Here is a 26745-nt window from a genome sequence, read left to right on the forward strand (position 1 = left end):
CATGTGTTGAACTTTTATATTTGCTTCGCACAGACTCCCAATGGTCAAGACCTTTTAGTTTGCATCATGGAACCCGTCAGGGGTCCCATGCTTTTCGGCATTTCTATCGAACTGCTTGCCACAGCACTGCGCTCTTGTAAGTATATATTTGGTGTCTGGAGAGGTCACACAGAACACAAAGTCTCACTCTATGCTGATGATCAGCTTTGTTGCCCCCTGTTCTGTCGCTGCTCAGTCAGTTTGGTAAACTTTCAGGCTATAAATTAAATCTTACTGCTTACCGCTCTTTATCCCTGGATCCTGATATCAACTTCTTGATTCAGTTCTTTCTTCATACTTTTGGCAGGCTAAATGGCCACGTTTGAACAGGATTTACCTTAAAAAAAACAAGGCGACAGGGGGTCAAATTTTCACTTTTATTATTGGGCTGCTAACTTGCGTTGCCTTGCATTTTGGTCCTCCTGCTGTGGCCAGCCTGAGTGCCCTAACGGGGTGGCGATGGAGTTGCGTTCTAACGATGATTTGTCATTCCTTGCATTCCTCGGGTCCTCACTTTCACTTCCCCCTCTTAGTTCAAACAGGAACCCAGTGGTTAAACATTCTCTAAAAATCTGGGCCCAATTTCATAAGTGCTTTAGTCTCCATAGCTTCTCACTGCATAGCCCCATTACATCAAACTGTCTTTTCAAATCATCCTGTCATCACTCTGCTTTTCAATAATGGCACAGGAAAGGGATTGTACGTTTCAAAGAGATGTTCAAAGACAATAATTTTGCATCAGTTGAGCAGCTTGGTGAAAAGTTCAACCTCCCTAAGTCAAATTTTTTCAGGTATCTTCAGGCAAGACACTTTGTCCTTTTTTCAGATGACCACAACAGCAGCAGAACTGAGCATTGTTGACATTGTCCTCTCTATAGACCCACTTATAAAGGGACTAATTTCGGCTCTGTACAGCAAAATCTTGGATCTTAGGAGTAACCCCAGAGTTAAGCTCAAAACGGCATGGGAGGAGGACTAGGGTTTTCCTATATCAGAGGATACTTGCGGCTCAATATTCAAATTGATTTTTCAACCTCCTTCTATGCATGTCACTGTTTAATTGAGTTTAAAGTGGTACATAGGACTCATATTTCAAAAGCAAAACTCTCCTCCATATACCCAGATGTAAGTCCACATTGCGTGAAATGTAATTATAAGGAGGTCTCTCTCATTCACAAGTACTGGTCCTGCTCAGCCCTTAAGACATACTGGACAGAGGTTTTCATACACTCTTGGTTGTTAAACATCAAATTAGACCCGAACCCATTGACAGCTCTGTTCGGGGTCATGGGAGGGGAGAAAAAGTTAACCATAGCCAAACAACACACTTTATCCTTTGCCACCATTCTGGCTCGATGAGCAATTCTGCTCAGGTGGAAGGATAATTTCTCTCCCACCCATGTGCAATGACTGGAGGATATCATGTCCTATCTAAGACTGGAGAAAATTAGGCACTCACTACAGCATTCAAATAAGAGCTTTCAGAAGCAGTGGGGCCCTTTTTTAAAAGAATTCCAGACCCTTTAAAGGTTTGGGTCTTGAATACTGCTCAGCCATGCTGCGCATTTGTGTTACACTCTGAGGTTTTGGTTTAAAAGTGATTTTAAAATATGACTAGTAATCTGGCAATGACATGGAAGGGATTATTTTGCACACTGTTCAATTTCTTTTCTTCTCTTTCTTTTATTTATTATATTTTATTTTGTTTTTTTTCCTGTTTAATATATACATTTCATTTGTGCATGGTGTGATTGACATGTATCTATCTCATGTCTCTGTAGTGACTATTCAGCACTGCACATTTGTTATAATGAGACAATATAAATAAAAAAGATTTTATTTAAAAAAAAAAGTGCTCAAGTCAAGTAGATGGAAACAGTAAAGAGGTTTGAAGAAGGTACTTTGATCAGATAAGACCAATATTGCATTGTTAAACAGAAAAATGCTGTGTGGGTTAGAAAACACTGCATATCTACAGCAGTAACATGATGTTGTAATATAATGCCGTGGTTTCCTCTTTGTTTAACAGTGACTGATACACTGGTCAACTTTAATGGGTTGTGTAAAAAAAATAAAACACACTGTCAAAGAAAGAAAGACTTAATGCTATGGCATAGACATAATCTCTAAAACACATCCAGGACTACAAAGAATATTTATGTTTTAAAACTATTTATTCATAATTAAGACCTAACAACTAATTTTAACTAATTGTAAGTTTTTTTCTAAAATGTTAGCAAAAAAACTGTTATCATGATCTTTGCACAGACAGGTTTATTGGTTTACTTCATGCACCTCCCTAGTTCCGCCCAGTTTTCATGATCAATTATCAGATCCATCTGTTCCAGTTCTTATTTAAACTGCTTTGTCCCAGCCATCAGTGCCAGATCACTAGCATACCCCAGCGTGTTTATTCTGATTACCTGATCCTGACTAGTTTCTGCTCCTGGAATTCTGAGTTTGCCTGCCCCTGTTCTGTTTTTTTTTTGCCGGACCTGTCTAGAGACTTCTTTTGGATTCTGCCTGCTAACGACCTTGGATTTGTCTTCCGACCCCGGCTTGGATTTCCCTTTGATAACTCTTCTGATCTCTGATCTGACCTGGAATTCTGCTTCCTCATCGACACAGCCTTTGGATTCTCTTTCTGGATTCTTCTGCTCTTCCTTGTCACTTGGCTTCTGTACGTAGGTGTGCTCTACAGCACCTTTGGCTTCTACACCTGGAACTCTCTGGCCAGCTTCTGCCTAATGCTGTAGAAAATCATTCGGCTGGATTCCATTCCTTCCTCTGGGCTCGGACTGAACTTAATAACCAGGTTACTGACACACAAACTCGGTAACGTTCCCTGTTAGAGTTACGTGGTCAGTTACTGTGTTTCTCCCTCTACAGAGATTCCAGCCCTGTAGTCCTTCCAGATGTGATGCAGAACACTGAGCAATTAATAAACGCTTTTTCTCACTTCAGTTTGTCTGCCTGAATTCTGGATCCAACTTTCTGAGTACTGACAATTAAGTTGTTTGTGCAGAGAGAATCCCCAATCAGCTCCATGTACCAACTGTCTCTTTTTTTCTTCTTAAGTTTTTAGAATCGACACCAGAGTAAATGTTCGTTTTAACACGGTGCAAAACCATTACTGAGAATGATAGCACTGCTGTATGCAAACACAGAGGTATAACGTTTAAAATATACCACTTTGGTGTTTTTTTTTAAACTTCTCATTGTACCACACCATGCTTAGCAACGATAACCATTGTTAAAGTGAGCCCATGGGCGTCATTTCACTACAGCTAGCATTTTTCTAAGATAGATAACATTTCTATGTTGCACAGCTATATGAGTATGTTATCTTCATATACACCTTACTGTATTTAACATTAAATTATACACCTACGCATTTTTACCCTATTTCATGCTTAAAAATCTGTGTTCTATACCATAAATAAACAATATACATATGTATATATATATATATATATATATATATATATATATATATATATATATATATATGTATCTCTTCCCCTCCTGTGATGGACTAGCGACCTGACCAGGGTGTACCCCACTTCTCGCCCATTGACAGCTGGAGACAGGCACCAGCACCCCTCACGACCCCAAATGGGACACGCGTGTCAGATAATGGATGGGTGGATGGATGGATCTCTTCCCCTCTTTTTCTTCCAGGCTCGGGTCCTCTACCAGAGGCCTGGCAGCTTAAGGGTTCTGCGCAGTATTTTTGCCGTTCCTAGAACTGCACTGTGCTGGACTGAGATATCTAAAGTATTTCCAGGGATCTGCTGTAACCACTCTTCAAGTTTGGGGGTCACTGCTCTGAGTGCCCCCAATGACCACGGGTACCACTGATGCCTTGACCTTCCAGGTTTTCTCCAGCTCTACTCTGAGACCCTGGTATTTCTCTAATTTTTCATGTTCTTTTTTTCCTGATGTTACAGTTCCTTGGTATTGCTATGTCAACCACAACGGCTTTCCTCTACTTTTTGTCTACCATTACAATGTCCGGTTGGTTTGCCATTACCATTTGGTCCGTCTGTACCTGGAAGTCCCACAGGATCTTGGCTTGATCATTCTCTACCACCTTTGGGGGTGTTTCCAACTTTGACCTTGGGGTTTTCAGCCCTTACTCTGCACAGATGTTCCTATATACTATTCCAGCAACTTGGTTATGATGCTCCATGTAAACTTTCCCAGCCATCATCTTACATCCTGCAGTTATGTGCTGGATTGTCTCAGGGGCCTCTTTGCACAGTCTGCACCTGGGGTCTTGTCTGGTGTGTTAGATCTGGGCCTCTATTGCCCTGGTGCTCAGGGCCTGCTCCTGTGCAGACATGATGAGTGCCTCTGTGCTGTCCTTCAGTCCAGCTTTGTCTAGCCATAGGTAGGATTTCCTGATATCTGCCACTTCGATTATGCTTAGGTAGTACATCCTGTGTAGGGGCTTATTCTCCCATGATGGAGTCTCTGGCACCTCATCTTCTGTTCTTCATTGTCTGAGATATTCACTGGGCATGTTGTCTGTTGGAGCCTTGTCCTTGATGTATTTATGGATCTTGGATCTTTCATCCTGGAGAGTTGCTCATACTCTCACTAGACCTCTGCCTCCTTCCTTACGGCTGGTGTACAGTCTCAGGGTGCTGGAGTTGGGGTGGTACCCTCTGTGCATGGTTAGGATCTTTCATGTCTTAACATGAGCCATGGATAGCTCTCATAAATTCTGGTCATCCTCATGATAGGGTATAGCAGGAATAGGGTTACAGCTGCTACTAAATTCATTAAAAGCTTTTCAATGAACTGACAAAAATGACACTTAGAAAATATCACAGCACTGATTTTTGTAAATGACATTAGCAATGGTTAAATGTTAAATATGTTTCTGATACATCTATTTTATTGCTGCAGTTTTATATGTCATACAGCCTAACTCAAATAGTTGGATGATATCAATATTAGATTAACACTATTGTATTTGTCCACATAAGCCAGTTGCTTCGGCAATGTGAATGTGTTTGGGAGAACTCATATCAGTCTGTGAATTGTGTGTACTCATGAGTGGAAATAACAAGCATCCTCCACGAGCATTCAACTTCTTCTTGCTCTTTTTCTCTACTGGTATTTAAATCTTACTATTGTTGCTTTGCAAGTAACAAGCCTGGCCCTGAGGAAGTGCAATCGGCACCAGAGAGTGGTGTGTGTGTGTGTCAGGTTACTGATGTAGCGTGACGGACACCTATCCCATAATAATGCTATTCACATTTGAGGGGACCAATATTCCCCTCCACTCTCTCTTATAACCTGCCTTTCTCTCAAACCTTTGCCTTTATTTTTCACCCTGGCCATGGACAGCTCTCATAAATTCTCGTCATCCTCTGCAGCCCCTTCATTCATCTGTCTGTGCAATGTCCGGGACATGGAAAACACAGTAACGTTGCTGTTTCTGTGCACGTACATAACACTGTCTAGCCCCAGAGGGATAGATGTGTGACAAAATACCATGGCTTTTCTAAAATCTTTAACAATGAGTGTGGTTGTGAAGAAGGAGATGGCTGTTGCAAGTCACCTTCAGGCCTCCCATTCACTCATATTCTAAATACACAAAGGGACAGATGGATTCCGCATGGAAGAAAATGCTACTTAAACATCTACACACATATCAACTGTCTGCATACAATTTAGCCAAATGTGCATACATGCATTTTTACTCTTTCATACTACACAGGAACACACATACTCACACAAAGATAATTAATGGCAGTTGCAAATCCCCCTCAGCTGTGGGAGATTAAATTGCTTTTTCACCCTTCACAGATTTCAGCTCGCTCGTTATGTTGATGATGCGAGAGCCTCTCAGAGAAGTACAAACTGTCTGCCACTAGCCCCCCACTCCTCAACCCATCTCCAAACACAAACACTAGTGCAAATACATAAAAATGCACAAGAGCATACAGAAAAGCAATGGTGCAAAATGGGGTCAAAGGGCATAATGTGAGGGAGTTTTTCGCTTGTCAGCAAAAACAGTATTAAAAAAAGTCCTTCAAAATATGCTCATTTGTGTTTTATTATTAGAAATGTTGGTGGGCCTGCCATCTGCAGCACATTTGTTAAATGCCCTGGGACAAAAGGCATTGTGAATGTCATTCTGGGATACTTCGTTTATCATCAATTTTGTTTGCCTCTTGTGGAAAAACATTATCCCTATATAATTTCTTACCCTCTATATAACTTCATCTGACGATAATTAGGAAGTAAATAACTGTGTGACTCTGTGGGAGAGTGAATAAATGCAAACAATGAGTAAAACAACAGTCAACCTTACAGGGAAACTTCTTGGAAGTATAGGGTTCGCTTATTAATGCTTGTGTACGGAAGCCAAGAGTGGTCGTACTCGACTTTATTTCCCTTTTAGCTTTCTCAAGATAAAGACATAACTATCTCGTTATCACGGTTAAATAATTAATTGTTTTCTCAAGATAACGAGATAATTATCTCAATATCACAAGAAAACAGTTGTTGATTTCTAGAGATAACGAGATGATTGACCTGTATGAGCAATGAATGAGTCTGGCCAACAGCCCTGGATTCCCAGTCCATCAATGCCTGCGGTGCCCATGGTTGTGCAGTCGCGGTACTGAGTGTGCGCAAATAATCAGTTTTTTGTTTCCTATTTCTTTTCACCCATTGTCAGGTCGTGGTGAATTATTTAATTGCATGGAATACAGTAGAAAAAAATCTGTTTTTTAATGAAAATCTTTAATCTAGACTCATTTTGGGGGTTAATGCATCTGATAACTGTTACAGTCGTAATACTGAGGCTGTTTAGAAAACACCAGGCGCTAAGGTGTAAAAAGCATAGGTCTAATTGCTTATGAATCAGAAGTAGAAGCAAATCATCATTACAACAACATTGTCTCGTTACCTTAAAGTTAAACACAGGATTATTTACAGAATTACACATAGGCTGCCTTTACTTAAACTTAGAAAATCCTTTCCAGCTGTTGTGGTATTGAAGGATGTAATCAGTTTTAACACATGCCAATCATGTTTTTATGATGAAAAAACAGCTTTCTAATGAGAAAATTATCATCTCGTATATTATGAGAAAACGGCTTTCGTCGTCTTTAGATAATGAGAAAATTAACTCGATTTCTCGAGAAAACCACCGTGTAAAAGTATCAGAGGTACAAGACCACTCTCAGCTTCCGTAGCTTGTGTCTTTGGGTCTTGAAACATTTTTTTCTAACATTAAAGTATTTAATTTTCGTTTAGTAGCAAAAAGCATATAGGGGTGGAAAAATACAATAATAAGATGTGTTTTATGATGCCTTTCTTTGTTTAGTTATTTCAGATAAACATATAAATTTAAATAGATTTCTACATTTAACAATTAACTTTGTAAATAGTATAATGACTTGTTGAAATGATTAATGAAGACAAAAAAGCTATCAAATCCAATCGAATGTTAAAATAACTCCAAACTTTGTCAAATCTTAAATTAACTGTGATTAGATACAGTGAATCAGGGTGAAAATACTGGCATATCATGCAATAACCTTAAGAAATTTTACAACAGATGAAACACAAAGTCATGGAAACCTAACTATGGCTAGGCTTCTAGACCCAAGTCTTTTTAATATCAGATATCTAGAGTGAGAGATATTATTCACAAATGGCGGAAAAACCTTCAACAATTATTATTCTTTCCAGTGGAGAAAAATGGAGCAAAAGTCCTTATTAATCTGATAATCAAAATAAAGTAATTCAAAAATACCTTAAAATATATACGGATAAAATAAATTTATACCTAAGATGTAGAACATAGAAACTCAAAAGGGCAATTCATGTCTTTAGTCAGATTTTCAGTGTGATGTTAAATTGCTTCAAAAAAAAAATCAAAAAATCAAAAAAAAACAGACCACCATGTTCTGCATGTTTCTGGTTTTATCATTTTATCTTATTACTTCTAATTTCCTAAGAAAAAAAAGTGTATTCCCAGGTCTATATTATTAACTACTGGTAACTTGGGCAGCGGCCAGCATTGACTAAACATTTAGGCCTCTTACATGCATTCAGGTTCTGGGTTATCTGGTCTATAAGCTCAGTAAATAATGACCATTATCAGTAAGCAAAAAGTAAAAATAAAAAAGCAAAATATCCTAAAGAAAGTCAGCAGACTGTGTCCATACCCTGAAGAACTCTTTTGTGGAGCCTGAATCCAGTGTCCCATACGCTATCTCTGTTTGTTTAGCCAAGTCTTCTGCACTTTCTATAGGTGAGACCATCCGCTCCACAGTGAGGAAAGCAGCCAGGTTGGCTGTGTAGGAGGAGATGATGATAAGAGTGAAGAACCACCACACACCTCCGACAATTCGTCCAGACAGGGACCTAAAAAGAGTGGTGAGAGTCGGCAGTTATGAGTATGAGAATGAAAAAGAAGAAGAGGGAGGACAAAATCAGAGTACAGAGATTAGGTATATAAAAGACCAGATTTGATAGAAAATAGGAGAAAGTGAGATGAGGGTCAAAGATGATTTAGAGGAATAACAGGATTAAATAAAAGCTAAGTGACAGACTGGACAAAAAAACATTACCATTAATTCCTCTTTCAAGGATGTGCAAGACAAAATACTCTTTCACACTAACATTTTTAACACTAAAGTGTGCATGACTGTAATCCTGCTGTAGCTGGCAAAGTAATTGTCTTCCAGGCCAAAAGCATTTCAGCAGTAACAATAACAGGCTATACAAAACAGATTGCAATCTAGGCTCTGCTCCGTCTCATTCTCTCAATCTCTTTTCTCCATGTTTAGACTCTTCACCCACCCATTGTCAGCTAAAGTAAGTGGCAATTCATTTAGTTTTCTTTCGATTACATAAACTCGTTTAAACAAAATAGTGGTGAACAGACCAAAAAAAGGAAAGTGTATTAGACAAAGTGTGGAAGAGGTATGGTAGACAGAGAAATTTAGATATTTTTTCTCTGCTGGAGTCAATAAAATATCTTGTTACTTTAATAAAAATAAAAGAAATCCGTAACATCTGTCAGCCTAGGTCTTGTTATACCATTTTTACTAGGGCACATTCCTGAATGCATATCCTCACATTTTCGGTGCCCCAGCAAAAATCACAATAACTCAAATATGCTGCAGCTTTTAAACTAAAAAGTACCTTGAAATCTATTTTAAAAGACATCTGACTAATAAGAAGGAATATATTATGAAAAGACTAAAGAATCATGCACAGTTGCCTAATGTTATTTGAAAAAAAAAAGGGAGAACAATTTAAAACATTTAGGAAATGTATGCATCACAAAATGTTAAGTCATAAAAGAAAAATGGCATTCCAGAAAGGGAAGATTATACCAAGAGAAAAAAAAAAGTAATGTAATAACTTCTGCTGTTTGCTGCTTATGGACCTGGGAAACTTACCATGTTTACTGGCTGCATAAAATCTGTAATCTATCACATAATCCTGCAGGAAAATCTCTAGACAATATTTTGTCACCTTAAGGCTAAATTCACTTTGGTTAAATTTCTTAATTTCTGATAACACTTTACTCAGGTTACTTTGTCTGATATAAATTCCACATGTTGTGCCCCACTGCGGTTTTATCACAAAAAAAAAGAAAAGAAAATCAGAATCTGCTGTATTGGCTAGGATTCAGTACTCAGACACTAGGCATAGATATTTCAAATTAAGAGGAAATGAAAAAAGGCATAAAAATAAACGCACATGCATGTATGTTCATCTAGATTCAAGTATATGTCTGTCTGTCTGTCTACCTACCTATCTATGGAAGAAAAAAAGACTAGTTGTGCAATTTTATTTGCTTATGGCAGAGCAGCTAGACGCTTAGACAGTAAGGCATTGAAGGTGCTAATCAACAGACAGCCTCGTGCAAGAAAATGTCTTTGTGGAACCTCTTTCTTGCAAATAGCATCCTGTTGGACTGACCAGAAGGTAAAAGGCTGAACAGTTTGTTTTCAGGATGTGCCAGTCTAAAAAGAAGCCCACTGCCCTTTTTCCTTACCCAAGACATGTATAATTCAGCCCTAATCGTCATTTCTGTAGATCTACATGTTTGTTACAGTCTGGCAAAACCAAATAGTTGTAGATGTGCAAAAAATAAACTGAATAATGGTGACGTAGAGGATGAGCAGCACCCTGTGAGAAGTTGTATATGTTGAGTTTCTGCACGGAGTAGTGTTGTTGCCAGGGGCAGTTGTTCTGTCTTGAGCAGTTCAAGCCTCATGTGGTTCTACCACACCATGGGTCAGCTGGCACTGTCTCTGAGTCCAATTGTCCTGGGTTATACCCAGCCTGGCAGACCAGAATAACTTACACAGGACATAAGTCGGTCTGGTAAGGCTCAATGCTCTCTGGTCCAAAACAGACCAGACCAATCACAGTGCAGGAGGTGGGCCCAAAATGCAATAGCGCTTCCCAGTAACCATAATGGTCAAGATTACATGGAGCAATGTTTTATTATGCTCAGAGAAAGCTGTTTATATTCTAACATTTCAACAACTGGAAGAGGCTTTCACTTTCAGAATGATGTTTTAAATAATATCCTTTACTATTTTATTGGTTTTCAACTGTTTTCAGTGACTCATTTAGTCCTGCATTTGAAATTCATTCTACCCGCTCCTTTTCAGACTAATATGCCTATACATGGCATAAATTAGTCTGGCTGGGCAGGCCAGATTAAACCAATGACAGTGGTGACATCTGCAAAGAAGTTTTACAGATGGGTCCACTACAGTGCTCTGACTTCTTTATAAAGAAAAGAGCTACTGGCTTCTAACCCAGGTCTCTGAAAAAGGAGGAAGTTTGCAGATTTTGAAAACACACCAGTTAAAAGGAGAATAATGTGATGAAAGACGACCCAGATTGGTCTAATACATTTGCAAAATGAGGTGTACATTTAAGTTAAACACAGCGTTATGGTAGCTACTGAGCTTGATGGATTTGCAGAGTGCTGCCTGTAGGACAAAGTAGTATTACTAGAGTTGGATTTAATATGGGGCTTAATAACAGCAAGCAATTCTTCATCACTTGACTCAGTAAAAATGACTATCTGAATAGCTGATATGTTCGCTGAGAGAGAAGTTAAATGCTGTATTAGACAGGAACTATTCATTTCAAAAGGTGATGTTTGAAAAATACTAATAATATTGGGTTATACACAAAAAAACTTTGATGTCAGCCACTTTCGTAGAATTTAGTGTATCACATACTCTTACTTGCAACAGCCTAATATGAATGCAGTGCTTTTTAAGTTATATTTAGATTTGAGGAGATTAAAGAGAGACATGTTGAGGAATTTGCAAGGTGCATTTATCTCTTTGCTTGCATAAAGTGTCACTCTGTTGCATCCTCTTTTGGCTGCTGTTCAAAGGATGGAATGCCTCTTTTAAAGACTTTTCAGTCACATACAGACTCAATATATGAACTGGTTGGAGTAAGCACTGAGATATCAGTTTGAACTAATTTATAAACCAGTGTAAGATTGTATCTGCCTGCTAGTCGATATTTTTATGGGTTGTTTTCACATTACACTCACAAAGCGTTTGAGTGGCCTGACAGAGACAGATGGTCCATAAGACAACAATAGAATCTAAAAATATTACAGATGTTATAATTAATTAAAAGTTCAAAAACAATCTCAAAACACAGATGTCCTCAGCAGATGGGAAAACATAGTTTCTGTCGCTCATAGGCTCAATATTGATAAAAAAAAAAAAATTCATGGTTTCTGTTTGGTAGGGGAAACATTCTTTCCAAATTAGAGGGAGGAAGATGGCAGAATAAATACACAGACTAATTTTGTTATTAACATATAGGAGAAAAACATATGGCAATGGCTTGGAAAAGCATAGCAGCCCCCAAAAGGGGCAGGATAATAGTAACAATATGCTGATATTTTTCTTAAGGCTATGGACAGGAAAAACACCAAACATATGCATCTTTAAAAGCTTTTGAAGGAAATCTGTTGGTTTCTGTCAGGGCTTAAAGTAAATGAACTTCAGAAGTAAGTAGCAAAATTTAAATATAAAGTTAATGCTCAACCCTAGCATAATTCACAGCAGAATAACATGAGAGATTGCTTTGTGGCTTCTCCACATTTTACCTTAAGTCTGGGATGACTCACTATCCGATATTATGCAACGTTATACTGTGCAATGCTGACAGCACCTTCATAACCACATTACACTATCTCTGATCTTTCTTGTATGTCAGTGTTGCAATATGATATGCTGCTAAGGTGCACAAAGTTCCAGCATCTTTCTACTCATCTGATATATCAGCACAGGCTGCTTCATGATCAGCTAATCCAGATTGCAATTACAGCGTTTTGATTGTATATTGACTTGAATGGTAAATGGCCTAGAAGGAGATATCATCTTCTTTTGTCTCCTTGAACCCCAGTCGGCCTCGGCAGATGGCCCCCCACACTGAGCCTGGTTCTGCTGGACGTTTCGTCCTATTAAAAGGGAGTTTTTTCTCTCCACTGTAGCTACAAGCATGCTTGGTGTAAGGGATTGCCTTTGAGTCAATGAGTAGATGCAATCAACTGGTTTTCCTTAGAAGACTTGAATCAGTTTAACTGTATGAGCTGATGATTTTTCTCTGCAAAGCGCCTTGAGATGACATGTGTTGTGAATTGGTGCTTTATAAATAAGGAAATGGCAGTAAATCAAATAAAGCTTGTGATATAAGTAAAGTCTCACCTTTACGTAAATGTCTCTCTGTTACATATTTGGGTGGTACAAGCCAATTTTTTAACCAATGAACGCCCACTACCCTCAAGCTGAAGCGGTTCCATTTGACAACATCCACATTATGTCTAATTTAGTTAATGTGTATTTTCATCACTTAAGGAAACCCGAGTATTTACCTTTCAGCCCTAAAGTGGGCCACTGACCAAAATGGAAAAGCAAAAAACTAGATGGCAGTCACTGCAAAAAAATGTTGTGACACTGCTCCTTCCCAATTTAACAGAACAAAGACTTTACACCCTTCATCCCAACATAAATCACACATACTTTAGATAACTGTTAGGTCCCTGTGTATTATATAATGCATTTCATTTACCCATGTCAGGACACATGTAAGATGGAATTCTACAGTGTCAAATCACATGTGGTAATATAGGAAACAGTGTGGCAGTAGGAGTCCTGAAATTTGAATTGGTACAAGAGGAATCAAAATTACTTGAGGACATAGGGTACACTGTATAGGATGATAATAATTTGTTAGAATTTTTTCTCTCTGCCATAATGCAAACATTTGCAAAGGTCAAATTCTTTACATATTTTTCCTTCACAAAACTGGCCTTCCTCTTAGTACTCCTTGTTGCTCCAATAAATATTTTTTCACAAGGTGAGAGTGGAATATGGATTAAAAATTAAGAATATTTTGTGTCAATGTTGCATGTTTCGCTTTATCAACCAGTAAGGGGCACATTTTTTGGGGGAAAGGTTTTGATTCATGTGACCTCATGACTTCTTCTGGAAGTTTGTGTTGGTATGCAACAGCCGAATTGTTTTACAGCAAGTCATGTATCATCCATGATAGCCAACAGATTGCCTCCCCGATCCTCAGTTTGAAAGATTAATGGCATTCTGTGTACTTCTATTTCTATGGCTTTCTCTCTCTCTCACACACTCTGCTTTGGGCGATACCTCTATACTTATCCAGTGCATCCGGATCTTCCTCACCTGACTGAAGTGTGGTTGTTTATTGTTTCACCCATGACTATTTTCTTGGGGGCTAATTGAAAATAATTTTTAGGAAAGGTTTTCTAGAATAGAGAAACTGCTGGTGAATTATTCATTCATTACACTGTCTGATAAACCCATCAGCAAAATCCATAGTTACTTGCTTCTGCTCTCTATTGTTGATATTGTGGATGATTAAAAAAAAGGTTATATTTAATGCACTAATATCACCCATCCATTCACTGATTTTTAGTCAAGGGAAAAAAACAGAGTATGCTGTATTTCATGAAGTAGTCCCAGATTTGAAAAAAGGTTGGGTAAGACAAAGCTTAGACAAACATTTTCTTTGTGTTCCTAAGAGTCTCAGTTTTTCTTTCACTTTATTTGATCAGCTATATCGTATCCTTTGTTCTTATCCACTTCTTTATAAAAATACAGTTTTTTTATTGGTAAACAATACCGTCAAAATGTATAAATTTGTGGATGTACATTAAATGTAGAATGTAAATTTGCTAAAGATGTACACTTTAAATGAATAGTTGCATATTGAAGAAGAAAGCCTCTGAAGTACAGATAAGGTCTAGCTTTTGTGAAAATTATTTTTTGTGTACTTGGAACAGGAAACATGCCTGTGAACACCTTGACATCTTTGCGGTTTATTCTTGTCAGGCGCTTAAAAATGTATCATGGCCCAAGATTAGTTAATGCTTGATAGACCAAACACAACATTAGAAAATATATAATTTTACAAAGAGGGAGTTCTATAAGAACTGGTATGATGAGATCTGCTGTAAGTTTGATACTCCTTATGTGATGCAGCTGCCTTTATGTTTTTAGCCCACTGGTGAGCTCTTCTGTTTTCAGAAGATGGTGAGGGCACCCCATGTGGTCCTTGATGGTCCCTGGGGGCATTGATGACCCCTGCTCTATATGAAGGCGCAGCACTCAATTATGGATGGCCTGTTTTTCAGTGTTCATTCCTGTTTCTCTCCAAGACATATTATTTGAGATTAAATGTATTGTGGAGTGTTGATGTATAAATAAAATTGACTTTATAGTAATGGTATTAATGCTATGTGAATTACCTTTGAACCTCTCCAGTTCAAAGGTAAAATACTTTGATCAATCAAACCTGAAATGGATAATTTTATGCTAAACAATGTTCCCCTAAAACAGAATTTAAGATAAAAAAAAACTTAAGTCAATCTGTAATCCCCCCAAAAAGAACCACCCCCCTCCAAAAGAAACTAGACAAAAGAAAACAACATGGATTTTTATGCTACCCTAGAGGGCAAAACCAAACAAATTCAAAGTATAAACCAGAACTAAGTTATTTTACAATGGTGAAAACCTCTCTAAATCTCAGTCTGGGATTCTTTAAACATTTATTTCATTTAGAAAAAAGATTGTTTTTGTTGCTAGGACTATTGCTAGAATTGTCTTGTTTTAAAGAACCTAATAGTGTCTCTCTCCTTTTTTATTAAGACTGTTTTTATTTTACTTTGTTGGGTAGAAATTGTTAGTATTTCATTTAAAATTTTTTATGTTTAATTTTTAAAGACAATGAGACATTTGAAGAACCTTTTTAATTCTTCCAATTGCTGATGAACTCACAAAACCAAGTTTACACAAGTATTAATCATCCTTCATGATACTTTTTGATGTGGCATGACCAGTAATTGTCAATGAGATATAAGGAAATTAATGGTCACTATATTTCTCTATGGTTGCTGATGTTCCTGGAAAAGCCTAAACATGTGATTCATCACACATTTAAGTAAGAATAAAGGAAAATCCCCTCAGCATCCCTAATTCTTAAGTTCAATTTTTTCTAAACAGTTACGTATTCTATTGGGCTAAGACACCTCACAACAAATGGAGCTGTATTGAGGAACATAAAGTAAATATTTTTAGTTTAAAAAAACGATTAAGAGATGAAATATTAGTTGCTGGAGGGTGAATATGAAAATAACAGCATTCATTAGTCACAAGGAATGGCTTCTAAGATCTATGAAGGAAGTAAATCATAAATAAAATGAGTTAATATGAGCAACTGGTCTCCAATTAGTGACCTTGAGACCCAAAATTTATTACTTAGCCACTACTCCAGTTATTTAGTCATGCCATCAGCGGGAGCTGCTGCTCCAATTAAGAATTTAACACACCCATGATTATTCCCTCCATACGGTCAAATGATACTGACAAATACTCTTATAAAATGCACAAACTTGACAAGTGCACAACTCCACCTAACCGAGCAACTGACACACCTTGGAATACACACACATGCCCATTGAATTAGAAGGCTGTAATTTCAGAAGCATATTGACAAGCCCAACCCTCCTGAGAATGCTAGGTTGTGATCAGTTTTCCACTTCTCCTTCCCTACAATGGATCTTTCGGTCAGTGGGATTTCATTAAACCATTTCTTCAGTCCATGAATTATGTTCTAAAAAACCTACTTTTTACTGTGCTGTCAATCATTTTATCGTCTACATTTGTGTTTGACCAGGCCTACTGCTATCATCAATCTAAAAGGCTGTAGGCCAAAGATGACAGGTTGGTTGTGCAACTGCCTTAACAAGGTCACTGTGACAATGCGAAGTCAACAAGGGTGAATATACTCATTTCCATTGACAGCCAGTACATCATGGGCATGAACATGAACAAAAAGGTGCTGAAAAAAACAAGTTGTTGTGTTTACAAAGGAAAGAATATGTTTGCATGTGTCTGGATGCAGGCATGCTACTATAATATAAGCATGGGAAATCTTTGAAGAAATGTGAATTTTAAAGCACAAAAATATTATGAATAAAAAAGATGAAAAGAAAGACAGAAATATGTATGGAAAAAAAGAACAAGAATGTAGAGGTGGTGGTGTGTCTAGAAGACTGCAGAGATGACTGCAGCACAGAGGGAGGGACCCACGCTGAATACCAATGGACCTGTGATAGTAACTGACATACACATGCACCCACCCACTCACACACACACACCTTCACAGCGACAATTTACCACATACATACCACATACATACCACATACTCAAATGAAACATGCAAAATTAAAAACTGATCACATTAAGCTCATAAAGTTTACGAACAGTACCTAAAAGAACAGTAATTTGTTCTCAAAAGTAGAAAGAATGAGTAAATAGCCAAAAAGGTAAAAAAACAACAACAAAAAACCCCCTGAGCTCATTCATCAGAGGTCTTCTTAAAAGCCAGAATTGTTCTCTGTATTCCCTTATAATCCCACTCGAAATGGCAAATTTAACATCCAATGGTGAGACATGATCAAAACAAAATGTCTTCACTGTCAGGGAAAATGTAAAATAGAGTGATGAAGTAAGGAGCTATGCCTGGTTTCATAATGGTGTCCATCAAATAACCAATGATAAATAGCAGTTTAATGACATGAGTGTGTGTGTTTATGTGTATGTGCGAGGGACGTGTGGAAGTCCTGCTTGCACTGTTGCAAAGACAGACGAGAGGATAGAGAGTCTAGCTGCATGTGAACATATCTGGACTGAAATCACAGTAGAAGGACAGTGTTAGTAGGGGGGAAATATTTCTCTGCAGCACAGAACTTAATTATTGTGGCATTAAGGGGGTGATGTGGGGGGGTCACCTGAAAATGCTCATACCTACTTTGTGGCAAGATGGATTTTTTTTCCTCCTTCCTTTACAGCAGGTGTGGCTAAGTCCTGTCCTGAAGAGCTAACGTCCTGCAACTTTTGTGATACAGTAAATCCCTGGCCAGATAAATTAAATAGCAGAATTCCCTCATCAGCATATCATCTATATCTAAAGAGGCCTGGTAATGATGACTGGACTTGGGCACCCCTGCTTTATGACTTAAGTATAAAGCAAGGCTATGTTGAATTAAATTATTGTTGGCCTACCTTGGCTAGCAATAACTGGATTCAAAGAGGTGTTGTGGGAAGTGGGTGGACGTAAACTCAACTGTTTAGACAAGTCTGAATGGCCCCTGCTCTTATGTCTGTCAGGCGCAGGGTATATATTCTAGAGCCAATAAATAATATAATTAATTATTGTTATCATTATTATTTTCTTCAACTCAATTTTATTTTATGGCCACTCAAGCTGACACATGTGCAACACACTCATATAGATAACGCAGACCAAAATGGTCTTGCATGTCTTATCCATTGTCCATCTAATCTGATACACCTTCCCAGGAAAGTTTTTTTTTTTTTTTATTCATCGATATGTATAGTACTTTGGTTGTTTTAAATGTGTAGAGTACATTTTACATAAACGTTGATTGACAGATGCGCTATGTGATACATGGTGGTGGCTGCAACATGTTTTTGCATGGGGGGGGCAGAAAACCTGGTCTGAGCAGATCAGAAGCAAAATATCTCAGGAAATATACAATTTCAGGCATGGCTGTAATGGAACTATTTGATCAATCATATTTATGTGTTTATGATTGTAACTTGACAAAATGTGAAAATATTGGACCGCTATGAATACGTTTTCAAAGCACTTCACAATATTAACTGAAACCTGAAGAAGACTGAGGAAAATAAATAAATGGATAAACAAAGTAGCTGAGCTAATACAGTGAAGAGGAATAATTCCTTCACAATGTCTTATTTTTCAGGGGAGATAACGAATCTATACACTGGCTTCCTCCTCTACAGCCTTTGTCTGCATGAACAGTTTGAAAGCTGAGTGGAAAGGCTTGGAGTCATGCAGTAGGCTATGTTTCTGCAGCCATGTCATAGAAAATGTTATTAAACTGCATTGTTGATATTCCCCCAGTGGAAGATTTTCATTCATTTCAGCTAGCAGAGATCTCTCAGTGAGATCTTGAAAAGGCAATTGGTTTGAACTTCTTTCTCACTCAATTCAACTCTTACTATGCCTCAGCAGCATCTTTTCTTTAACTCCTAAGGGATTCGAGGTTTTAGTGAAGAGATCAGTTGATGGTGAAACTCCATTATAATTCTTTTGAAACTTACTTCCTATTTTCACACACAATACCATGATATTTGAAAAATATACCTACGAGAAGCAAGAATCTATGCGTTCACATTCTTTAATTAAAAACACATTTTTTTTTATCATTATCATCTTTATGATTGTTACTTTTGTGAGTTGAAAATGTCAATGCATAAAGCCATAACAAATGCATACATGTTATATATTTAAAGCAGTAATGAATATACATTAGTGTTAAATAGAACTAAATGTTTAATTGAGATTGATTGATTTTTTGTGACTAACACCTATTTCTTACATAAAGTAGACACTGGGATTTTACCTGCTTGCAGAGGTGAACAAGGGAATGGGGGATTCGAGGAAATGAGCTGAGGAGACCGAAAAATGATCTGACATTCTGATATGCATGACATGGCTCCTTTTCTAAGGGCTATTATCTCTAGAGCATTGTGCCTCCGGGGCTAATCCATCACATGAATGTGTGACTAAAGTTTGTTTCCTATCTTTCTATGTATGCTGGATATGTGCTCAAGTTCTGAATGATTAGAAAGCATTAGGAATAGGGATGTGGAATCCACATTGTTCTGCTATATAAGAACTAGTTGTGCCACTTTTACCATGAGATCAGTGTCTTGTTTAATTCATTTTTTAAGCACCAGGGCCCCTAAAGGGTCAGATAATTATCCGCCCAATTAATCAGAAAGTGGTGGAATCTGGAGCGTGCAGGTGGCGCAGTGCTTAGTGTGCATGACCCATGTACGGGGGCCTTAGTCCTCGATGCGGCCGACCCCTCTCTTATACCCTGTTCCTGTCAGCCTACTGTCAGAAAATTGATCCACTAGTGCCGTAAAAACAAACAAAAAAAAGAGCAAAGTGGTGGAATCTGTGGAAGTTTCTGGTATTCAGTGTACAATATCTGTCAAGTATGTGTGGAGGTTATACAGAATGTAGGTGGCAACCCCTGAAGGGAGCAGCTGAAAGGACTCAAATTGCAAAATGCTAAGATAAGCTGAATTAAAAGATATTTACTGATCAGAGGAAAAAAAAGAGTACTGCAACAAAAATAGCCTTTTTTAAAAGTCCAGAGCTAAGTCTGGCAGAAAGTAAATCTTATCTGCAGTGCCTAGCACATGCTCATCTAAAGCTCTATTATGAACCAAGAACCACGAGGAAGACATTGAGCCCAGCACATTGCTATAACATTTAACATTAGCAATTGTTACAATTGAAGGCATTAAAAGGATCATTGTTTCTTACTGGTTTAGGATATAAAACACCTAGAAGTAATCTGAACTGCAAACAAAGTATTGTTAAGAACCAAATAACCAGTGATCCATATTAAAACATTAAAACAGCAATCAAGCTAACACCGCCTATTACAATAGCAAGCTTCATCCTGAGCAATGAGCTTCAACACAGCAAGATGTGTTTTACTGAAGAACTGTTTGCAGCCTAGATTACAAGACACAAATCTTTCTGTAGACATTTCAGCTATTTTATGCAAACAATTTTATTACATGAGCTTTTATCTTATCAAATCAAATGTATTCATATAGAACATTGAAGAACATCTGCAACTGGCCAAGGTACTGAACACAACAACATATTAACTTTATTATTTACATTTGATCGTTTTCAGAGGATTAAAAGTGGAGCTCATATTAGGGATTTTCTTCATTTTTTTTAAACTACTGAACATAAAAGCTGATGTTAACCCCAACCTTCTTTAGCCTGCAATAGGCCAGCAATATGACAAGCATATTTACAACAGTTCTAGTTTTCCTGTTTCAGATTCTTCATAATGACCTGGCTTAATGCTGTCTAGCCTCATGTTTGTTGGTGATCAAAGCAAAGATGAGATTTCTAAAGCTCAGCTAACCTTGTGCTGGAAGAAAGAGGCGTCTCCAGAAACTGTTGGGGTCAAAAGAAAGGCTTTCAGACCGTGATTAGTTGCAATGCGATATGACTTTAGTTTATGTTTTTATGTAATGTTAATATAATGTAACATGATTGCAAATTCCATATCTGAAATTTGCATTTCAAGAAATGTACCTTTTACTTATCATGGAATGTAGTTTTGCTTTTTATAACACAAATACACAGTGTTGGGATCTGGAGCTGTACCACCTTTCTCCAGCAGAGTGCGCCGTGGATCCTCCTGAGCTGAGCCTCCAACACACCTGAGGCGCATCTCGTCATCAGAGGATCCTCTCCTATATAACCTGCCTTCAGACCTTGCCTCAACGCCGCAGTGTTGATCCAGTTTGGTTAGCACCTGAGCCTCGCTATCACCTGAGAATCTTTGTTATCTCTGATGAGATTAGATTCTAACACCTCCTTGTCTCTGCTTTCAGGAATCCTGTTTCCCTTGTAAGCTCTGGATGAGCTTAACCTGCCGAGCCTGTCCTCTGAGCCAAACCTGAAGACTCTTCTCTGGATTCCCATGCAGCTCTTGGCTAAGAGCTGGAAACCCCAAACCAAGGTCTGCCCTCAAGTCAGAAGTAAGACGCTGAAGCGGTTATTGGACTCTGCTGAACTAAACAGTCTCTGGACCCAACAGTTCCTCTCTCAAAGTAAAACCCGGACTCATCAAGGTATTCTTCAGAAACTCTCAAACTCAAACTCCTCAATTCCAGAGCTAACTGAACTGTCATCCTTACAGACTCAAGTGAACCTGCCCCCAGGCCTGAACCAGTTCCAGTGTTTAATTCCATGTGCTTGTGCTCAAATAAACATGGTTAAACTTTTCATCTGTCTCCGTCGTGTTCTGCATATTGGGCTTTTCTGAACCCATCATGACACACAGAAAGGTAGACCCCAAGAAGCATTAAAAACACATAGATTAACCCTGATTATGCTAAGTTTAATATTTTTTAGAAGTGTTTTAATTTCCTACATCAATCATATGATTAGATTTCTGTTTTTAGTAATGACACACATAAGTATAAAGGGATTGAAAAAACAAAATCTCCCCTTACTTGAGAAAAATGACCGGTAACTCTTCCCTACCATCAGTAGCTTGAGCTATTTGTAGATCAGCGTTCCTTATCTTTACCTGCAACATATTGTTGCAGGTAAAGATAAGGATAAAGATTTCGTAAAGGTTTGTTTTATTAGTTTATGTTAAACAACACATTTTTGGATTGTTTTCTCTGCCCAAATTATTATTTTGTGTTCATGTCATTTGTTTCATATTTTAAATTGAAATACCAGAGCTTTCACATAATTCTCTGTTTGCTTGCATCATCTTAAGCTTTAATTTAGAAGTTATAAGCCAACAATTACTCAGTACTTGAGAAGTCATTTTTAACAGGCCCTTATTTATCCTTAAGTAATTCCTTGGATGACTTATTTATACTTTCAGTTGAGTGAAAACATGCTAAAATAGTGCAACTCTTACTTTACTAAATGTTTATTCAGCTCCCATGTAGTGATGCCTGTGGCCAGGAAGTTTCTTCTGCATAAAGAAGATCTAGAAAAGCCTCTGAGGACCATCTCTTTAAATTACATTTTGGTAAGTTATGTTTCCATCTAGATAAAACCAATTTCGCTGTTACTTTTAACATTTTAAGAATCCTCCTTTTTTGTACCATTATCTAAAGAGGCTCCAAGAATAGCCACTCTGCTACATAAGCTTAGTTTTTTTTTATTAAACTGATCAGAATTAATAGAAATAAATGTGAGTTGGTTAATCACAGTTAATAGCTCAATCAAATTTAAATAGCAACATTATCAATGTAGGTACCTTGTAAAATTCAATCATATTTCATTGCTCTGCTATATACACTATGTGAAGAAACTGAAAGTCTCTGCTGCATTTTTTGAGATAAGAAAAATGTTTTTTTTTTAAAGTGATTGAACTGAGTTTAGTTAACCAAACTTTTCTTTCTGGAAAATGTTTCAACTACTTCCCTTAAGCTTAAGCATATGATCACAAAATTTCAAGTGTAGGCATAAAGGAAAGGGAAAGGTCATTCAGGAAGCAAAAGGTACTACTGGCTCAGTAAGTGAACAGATGTTACTTGAAGTGTAAAAGAGGACGATATATATTACATCGAAGCAGTCCTTAGTTAACGCAGAACTGCAGACACTCCTTCTGCTGTGAAGATTTGAATTTTATATATTCTGCACCTCCCTATCTTTTACTTTTACCTTCTGCATAGGGAAGTGCATCCGTGCAGATTTACTGAGTGTATATTGGGTTTAAATAGAGCACTTTATGGCTTAAAAAGTAAATCAAGTTCAAGTTAAAGTCTTGTCTCGTAAAGTTTGAGTGTCAATTAAGATGCAGTGTAAGAAACCGCAACTGTTTAGGTTCATAAAGAGAGGATTGCCATAAAATGTCAGTTCATTTGTTTCTTGGTTGTAAGCCTTAATAAAAGGAATTTGCTCATGTGCTGGATGTCTGACCCTGTATGGAAATGGAGACTTTAAAAATGAACTAGAGATCTACTGATAAAGAACCTAATCTCCCTACCAAAAGGAGCAAAACACTTGCATAAAAATAACAATCTAATTTAGATGAACTACTCTGTTGCGTAATGATTTCTATATAAGTTTCATGTCTCTTCACCAAAGCCATTACTTTTCTCTCCATCTAAAATGGGTACTATATGCCCTGGGGAGACAACTCTGTGGCTTAGTGAAGCAGCAGAAACTCAAACCAAAAAACCTTAAACCAAAACTAATAGTAGAAGCTATCAAAGACTTCTCCATCTAGATAAAACCAGACAATTTTAACTCAGATTATATCCCTTTTCTTTGGAGTAATTCTTTTTACCACTGCCATCAGTGGAAAGTGAAGAGTTGCATCCTCCCATTGCATACTATGTCTTCTTGACTGGACAATCACAGGGACAAGAGGGAGGATCACTGTGGGCTCAGGTACTCTATAACACAGTTATAGCTTCTAATAGCAAGTAGCTGGGACTCTCGAATCAATGAAAGAGGAGTTAAGTCCACTATTGTTTACTCCAAAGTGATTCTGCAGCTTGCAATAGACGTCAAGAGTTTTCTTGCTGATTTCTGTAGCTATGACTTTTAAACTGTGGCTGGATTAATGTTGCCTTTTCGTTTGCTATTCTAGATGAACCAGATAAAAAAAAATCACACCAATTCATATTATCATTTTTTATTGTATAAAACATGTTATCATGGGTAAATAGGTAGAAAGAATAAAACAATCCCCCATAATTGGACTTTGCATTGAAAAGAACTTGACTTTCTTTAAACTCTTATCAATTTGGACGTTTTATAATTTAAAACTTAAATGTACTTTTTAATTATTTTTTAATAACAGCCTAATATTGTCTAAGTGCAAGGTAAATGGTGCATGTTTTTTAAACAATTTACAAATAAAAATATGAGGAGATGGTTGACATTGGGTAGTACTGCTGCCTTGCAGCAAGAAGGTTGCGGGTTCAATTCCTAGCCCGGGGTCTTCTGCATGGACTTAGCTTGTCTCCCTGAGCATGGGTGGGTTCTCTCCAGCTTCCTCCCACAATCCAAAAACATGACTCTTAGGTTAATTGGCTTCTCTAAATTCTACTTCGATGTGATTGTGTGCGTGACTGGTAGTTTGTCTCTGTATTGCCCTGCGATGGACTGGTGACCTATCCAGAGTGTACCCTGCCTCTCGCCCGTTGAACGCTGGAGATTTCTGCAGGCGAGAGGCAGGCACCAGCACCCCTCGCAACCCCGCTCGGGATAAAGCATGTCAGAAAAGGGATTGATGGGATCTTAGTGATGTTCTAATGGTTAGAACAGTGTGCTTGTCCTCTGAGAAGGTTGTATGTACCGGTGTTCAATCCCCACAGCCTCCACTCTAGGTTCCAGAGCAAATCCCTTAACCCCACACTGTTCCCCGGGTGCCACACAATTGCGGCCCACTGCTCCCCAATTGGAGGGGTCAAATGCAGAGAGTGAATTTCCAATAAGGGACATTTTTTATGTACATTTAGTAAACAAACATTAGTTCTAAAAATATCTAAGAGGATTTTCTTCTCATAATCTTAGTAAACTAACTGTTTTGTTAAAACTGATACACTGCAAAAACGATCTAGAAATAAGTAAAAATTTCTTAAATGATGTGTAATTACCCTTAATTTGAGTAGGTAAATGAGATAGTTTGCCAATGGAATGAGTAGTTTTGCTCTTAAAATAAGATGATTAGATAATATGCACTTGAAATAAGACAATGCAATTGTGTTTTCTTATTTTAAGTATAAATTGCCTTGTTACATTGGCAATATGTCTCTTTAACCACCTCAATCCAAGAACAAATGCACTTATTTTAAGAAAAAATGACTTCTCTAGATTTAGATTTTTTGCAGTGTAATTACAGCAGAAAAATATGGATTAAAGCTGTGGAAATTCTTATAAGAGATTTGAATTGACAACTGATGGTGGAACGATCATGCTGTAGGAATGTCTTTTCCAAGCAGGGACGGTAAAGCTGGTCAGAGTAGCTAGGGACAGGCAGCTTTCCTTTCAGTATTGTTAAAAAAATAGGGCAGTTTGCAGGGCAAACTCCTGCATCCAATATCACTGTCGCCCAAATGTTTCCCCTACACAAGTAATACTATGGAGAAATACTCCAATGACTCTCCAGTTGTTGATATGCACGAGAAGCTTAGTACAAAGACTAAGAGGACTGCTTTGTGGCTTTGTGAATAAATAATCATCTCATTGTGAAAATAAATAAAACATAAACATTTAATTGTAGATTGAGTTCTAGAGTTCTAGAGAATCTAGAGTTCTGGAGATGGGGACCAGCCCCAGCACAATCCTAATTGGTTAAGAAGTAGAAAATAGATGTAGATGTGGATAAAAAAAAAAAAAGGTAAGAAATCTATCTTAATAATGGTAGAATAGTTGGAGGTGGGGGACTATGCTGTAAATATATTGGACTGCAATGCAGCTGTAAAGCTTTCTAGGAAACAGAGTAAACTATCTTACAGTTTTTCTTGATTGTTTACACACAAATATTGGTACTTGAAACACAATGACCACAAAATGTAACTCATGCACCAACCCCCTGAACCAATTCTGCTAAACTACAAGCACAATTCCTGCTTTACACTCAAATTGCAGTTCTAAAACACACTTTTTCCAAAACTCTACACACAATTGTCATGAAGAAAATCTTTTGTTTTCACAAGGAACACACTGTTATTCAAAACTCTAAAGTTAATTTCCCTACTATGCACACTGACTCCTCACATGGGCAAACACCTAACACACATGTTTCCACTCAGCAATCAGAGCTTTAGCATAAAAGGGCAACAGGTGAGCTATTCTGTTTTGGAGCAATGGAGGCCAATGTTGTAAACAGAGGCAGAGCCAGAGCCAGAGGAGTGAGAGTAAGAGGAGGACGATGGGGAGGACGAGGAAGGCCAAGGACAATCATTTCTGATGAGATCCGAGCCACTTTGGTTGACCATGTGGTCAACCATGGCCTAACAATGAGGGAGGCTGGGCAAAGAGTACAGCCAAATTTGAGCAGGTACACTGTAGCATCCATCATCCGGACTTTCCGCAATGAGAATAGGTAAGAAATCTACTCTCACTACAAAACTGCAGTACTGCATATCAATACAGTACTCAATGAGTACAGTAGTACAGTATTACCTGTGGACTGTTCTGTAGGACATTGTGTTTCGAGTAATTGGGAAATGTATTCCTACACAGTATTGCACTCTTTGTATTGCAGAACTGAAAGATTACCAACAAGAGGTGGACGGGGCCGTCTTCTCTCTCCTGAACAGGAAACAGAGATCATGAACAGGGTTCTTGAAAATAACGCCATTACCTTACGGCAAATACAAAGAAAAACAATAGAAAACAATGAGATATTAAATCATACATATTTCTTTCTATTATATTGTAATCATAATGATTGTGCTTCACAATAGTGACCGCTCCATGTCTACTTCTGATATTGTCATGTGTGTTTCAGAGAGTCCTTGAGCTGGAGGTGGATGCAGTGGAGCACCAGTTCTTCTTCAT

At 37.8% G+C, this 26745-nt stretch overlaps 1 protein-coding gene across 6 annotated transcripts in view; it reads right to left on the bottom strand.

The window, feature by feature from the left end:
* Window positions 1-26745, bottom strand: part of gria4a (glutamate receptor, ionotropic, AMPA 4a) — a 164909-nt gene that overhangs the window by 27962 nt on the left and 110202 nt on the right. For all 6 annotated transcript variants that reach the window (XM_038307702.1, XM_038307701.1, XM_038307703.1 and 3 more), the window contains exon 14: window positions 8235-8433. In XM_038307702.1, the coding sequence (XP_038163630.1) occupies window positions 8235-8433 (199 nt within the window). The remainder of the gene's footprint in view (window positions 1-8234; window positions 8434-26745) is intronic.

The sequence above is a fragment of the Cyprinodon tularosa genome, unplaced genomic scaffold, assembly GCF_016077235.1.
Source record: "Cyprinodon tularosa strain WSP-4 unplaced genomic scaffold, ASM1607723v1 ctg619, whole genome shotgun sequence".
Taxonomy (NCBI): domain Eukaryota; kingdom Metazoa; phylum Chordata; class Actinopteri; order Cyprinodontiformes; family Cyprinodontidae; genus Cyprinodon; species Cyprinodon tularosa.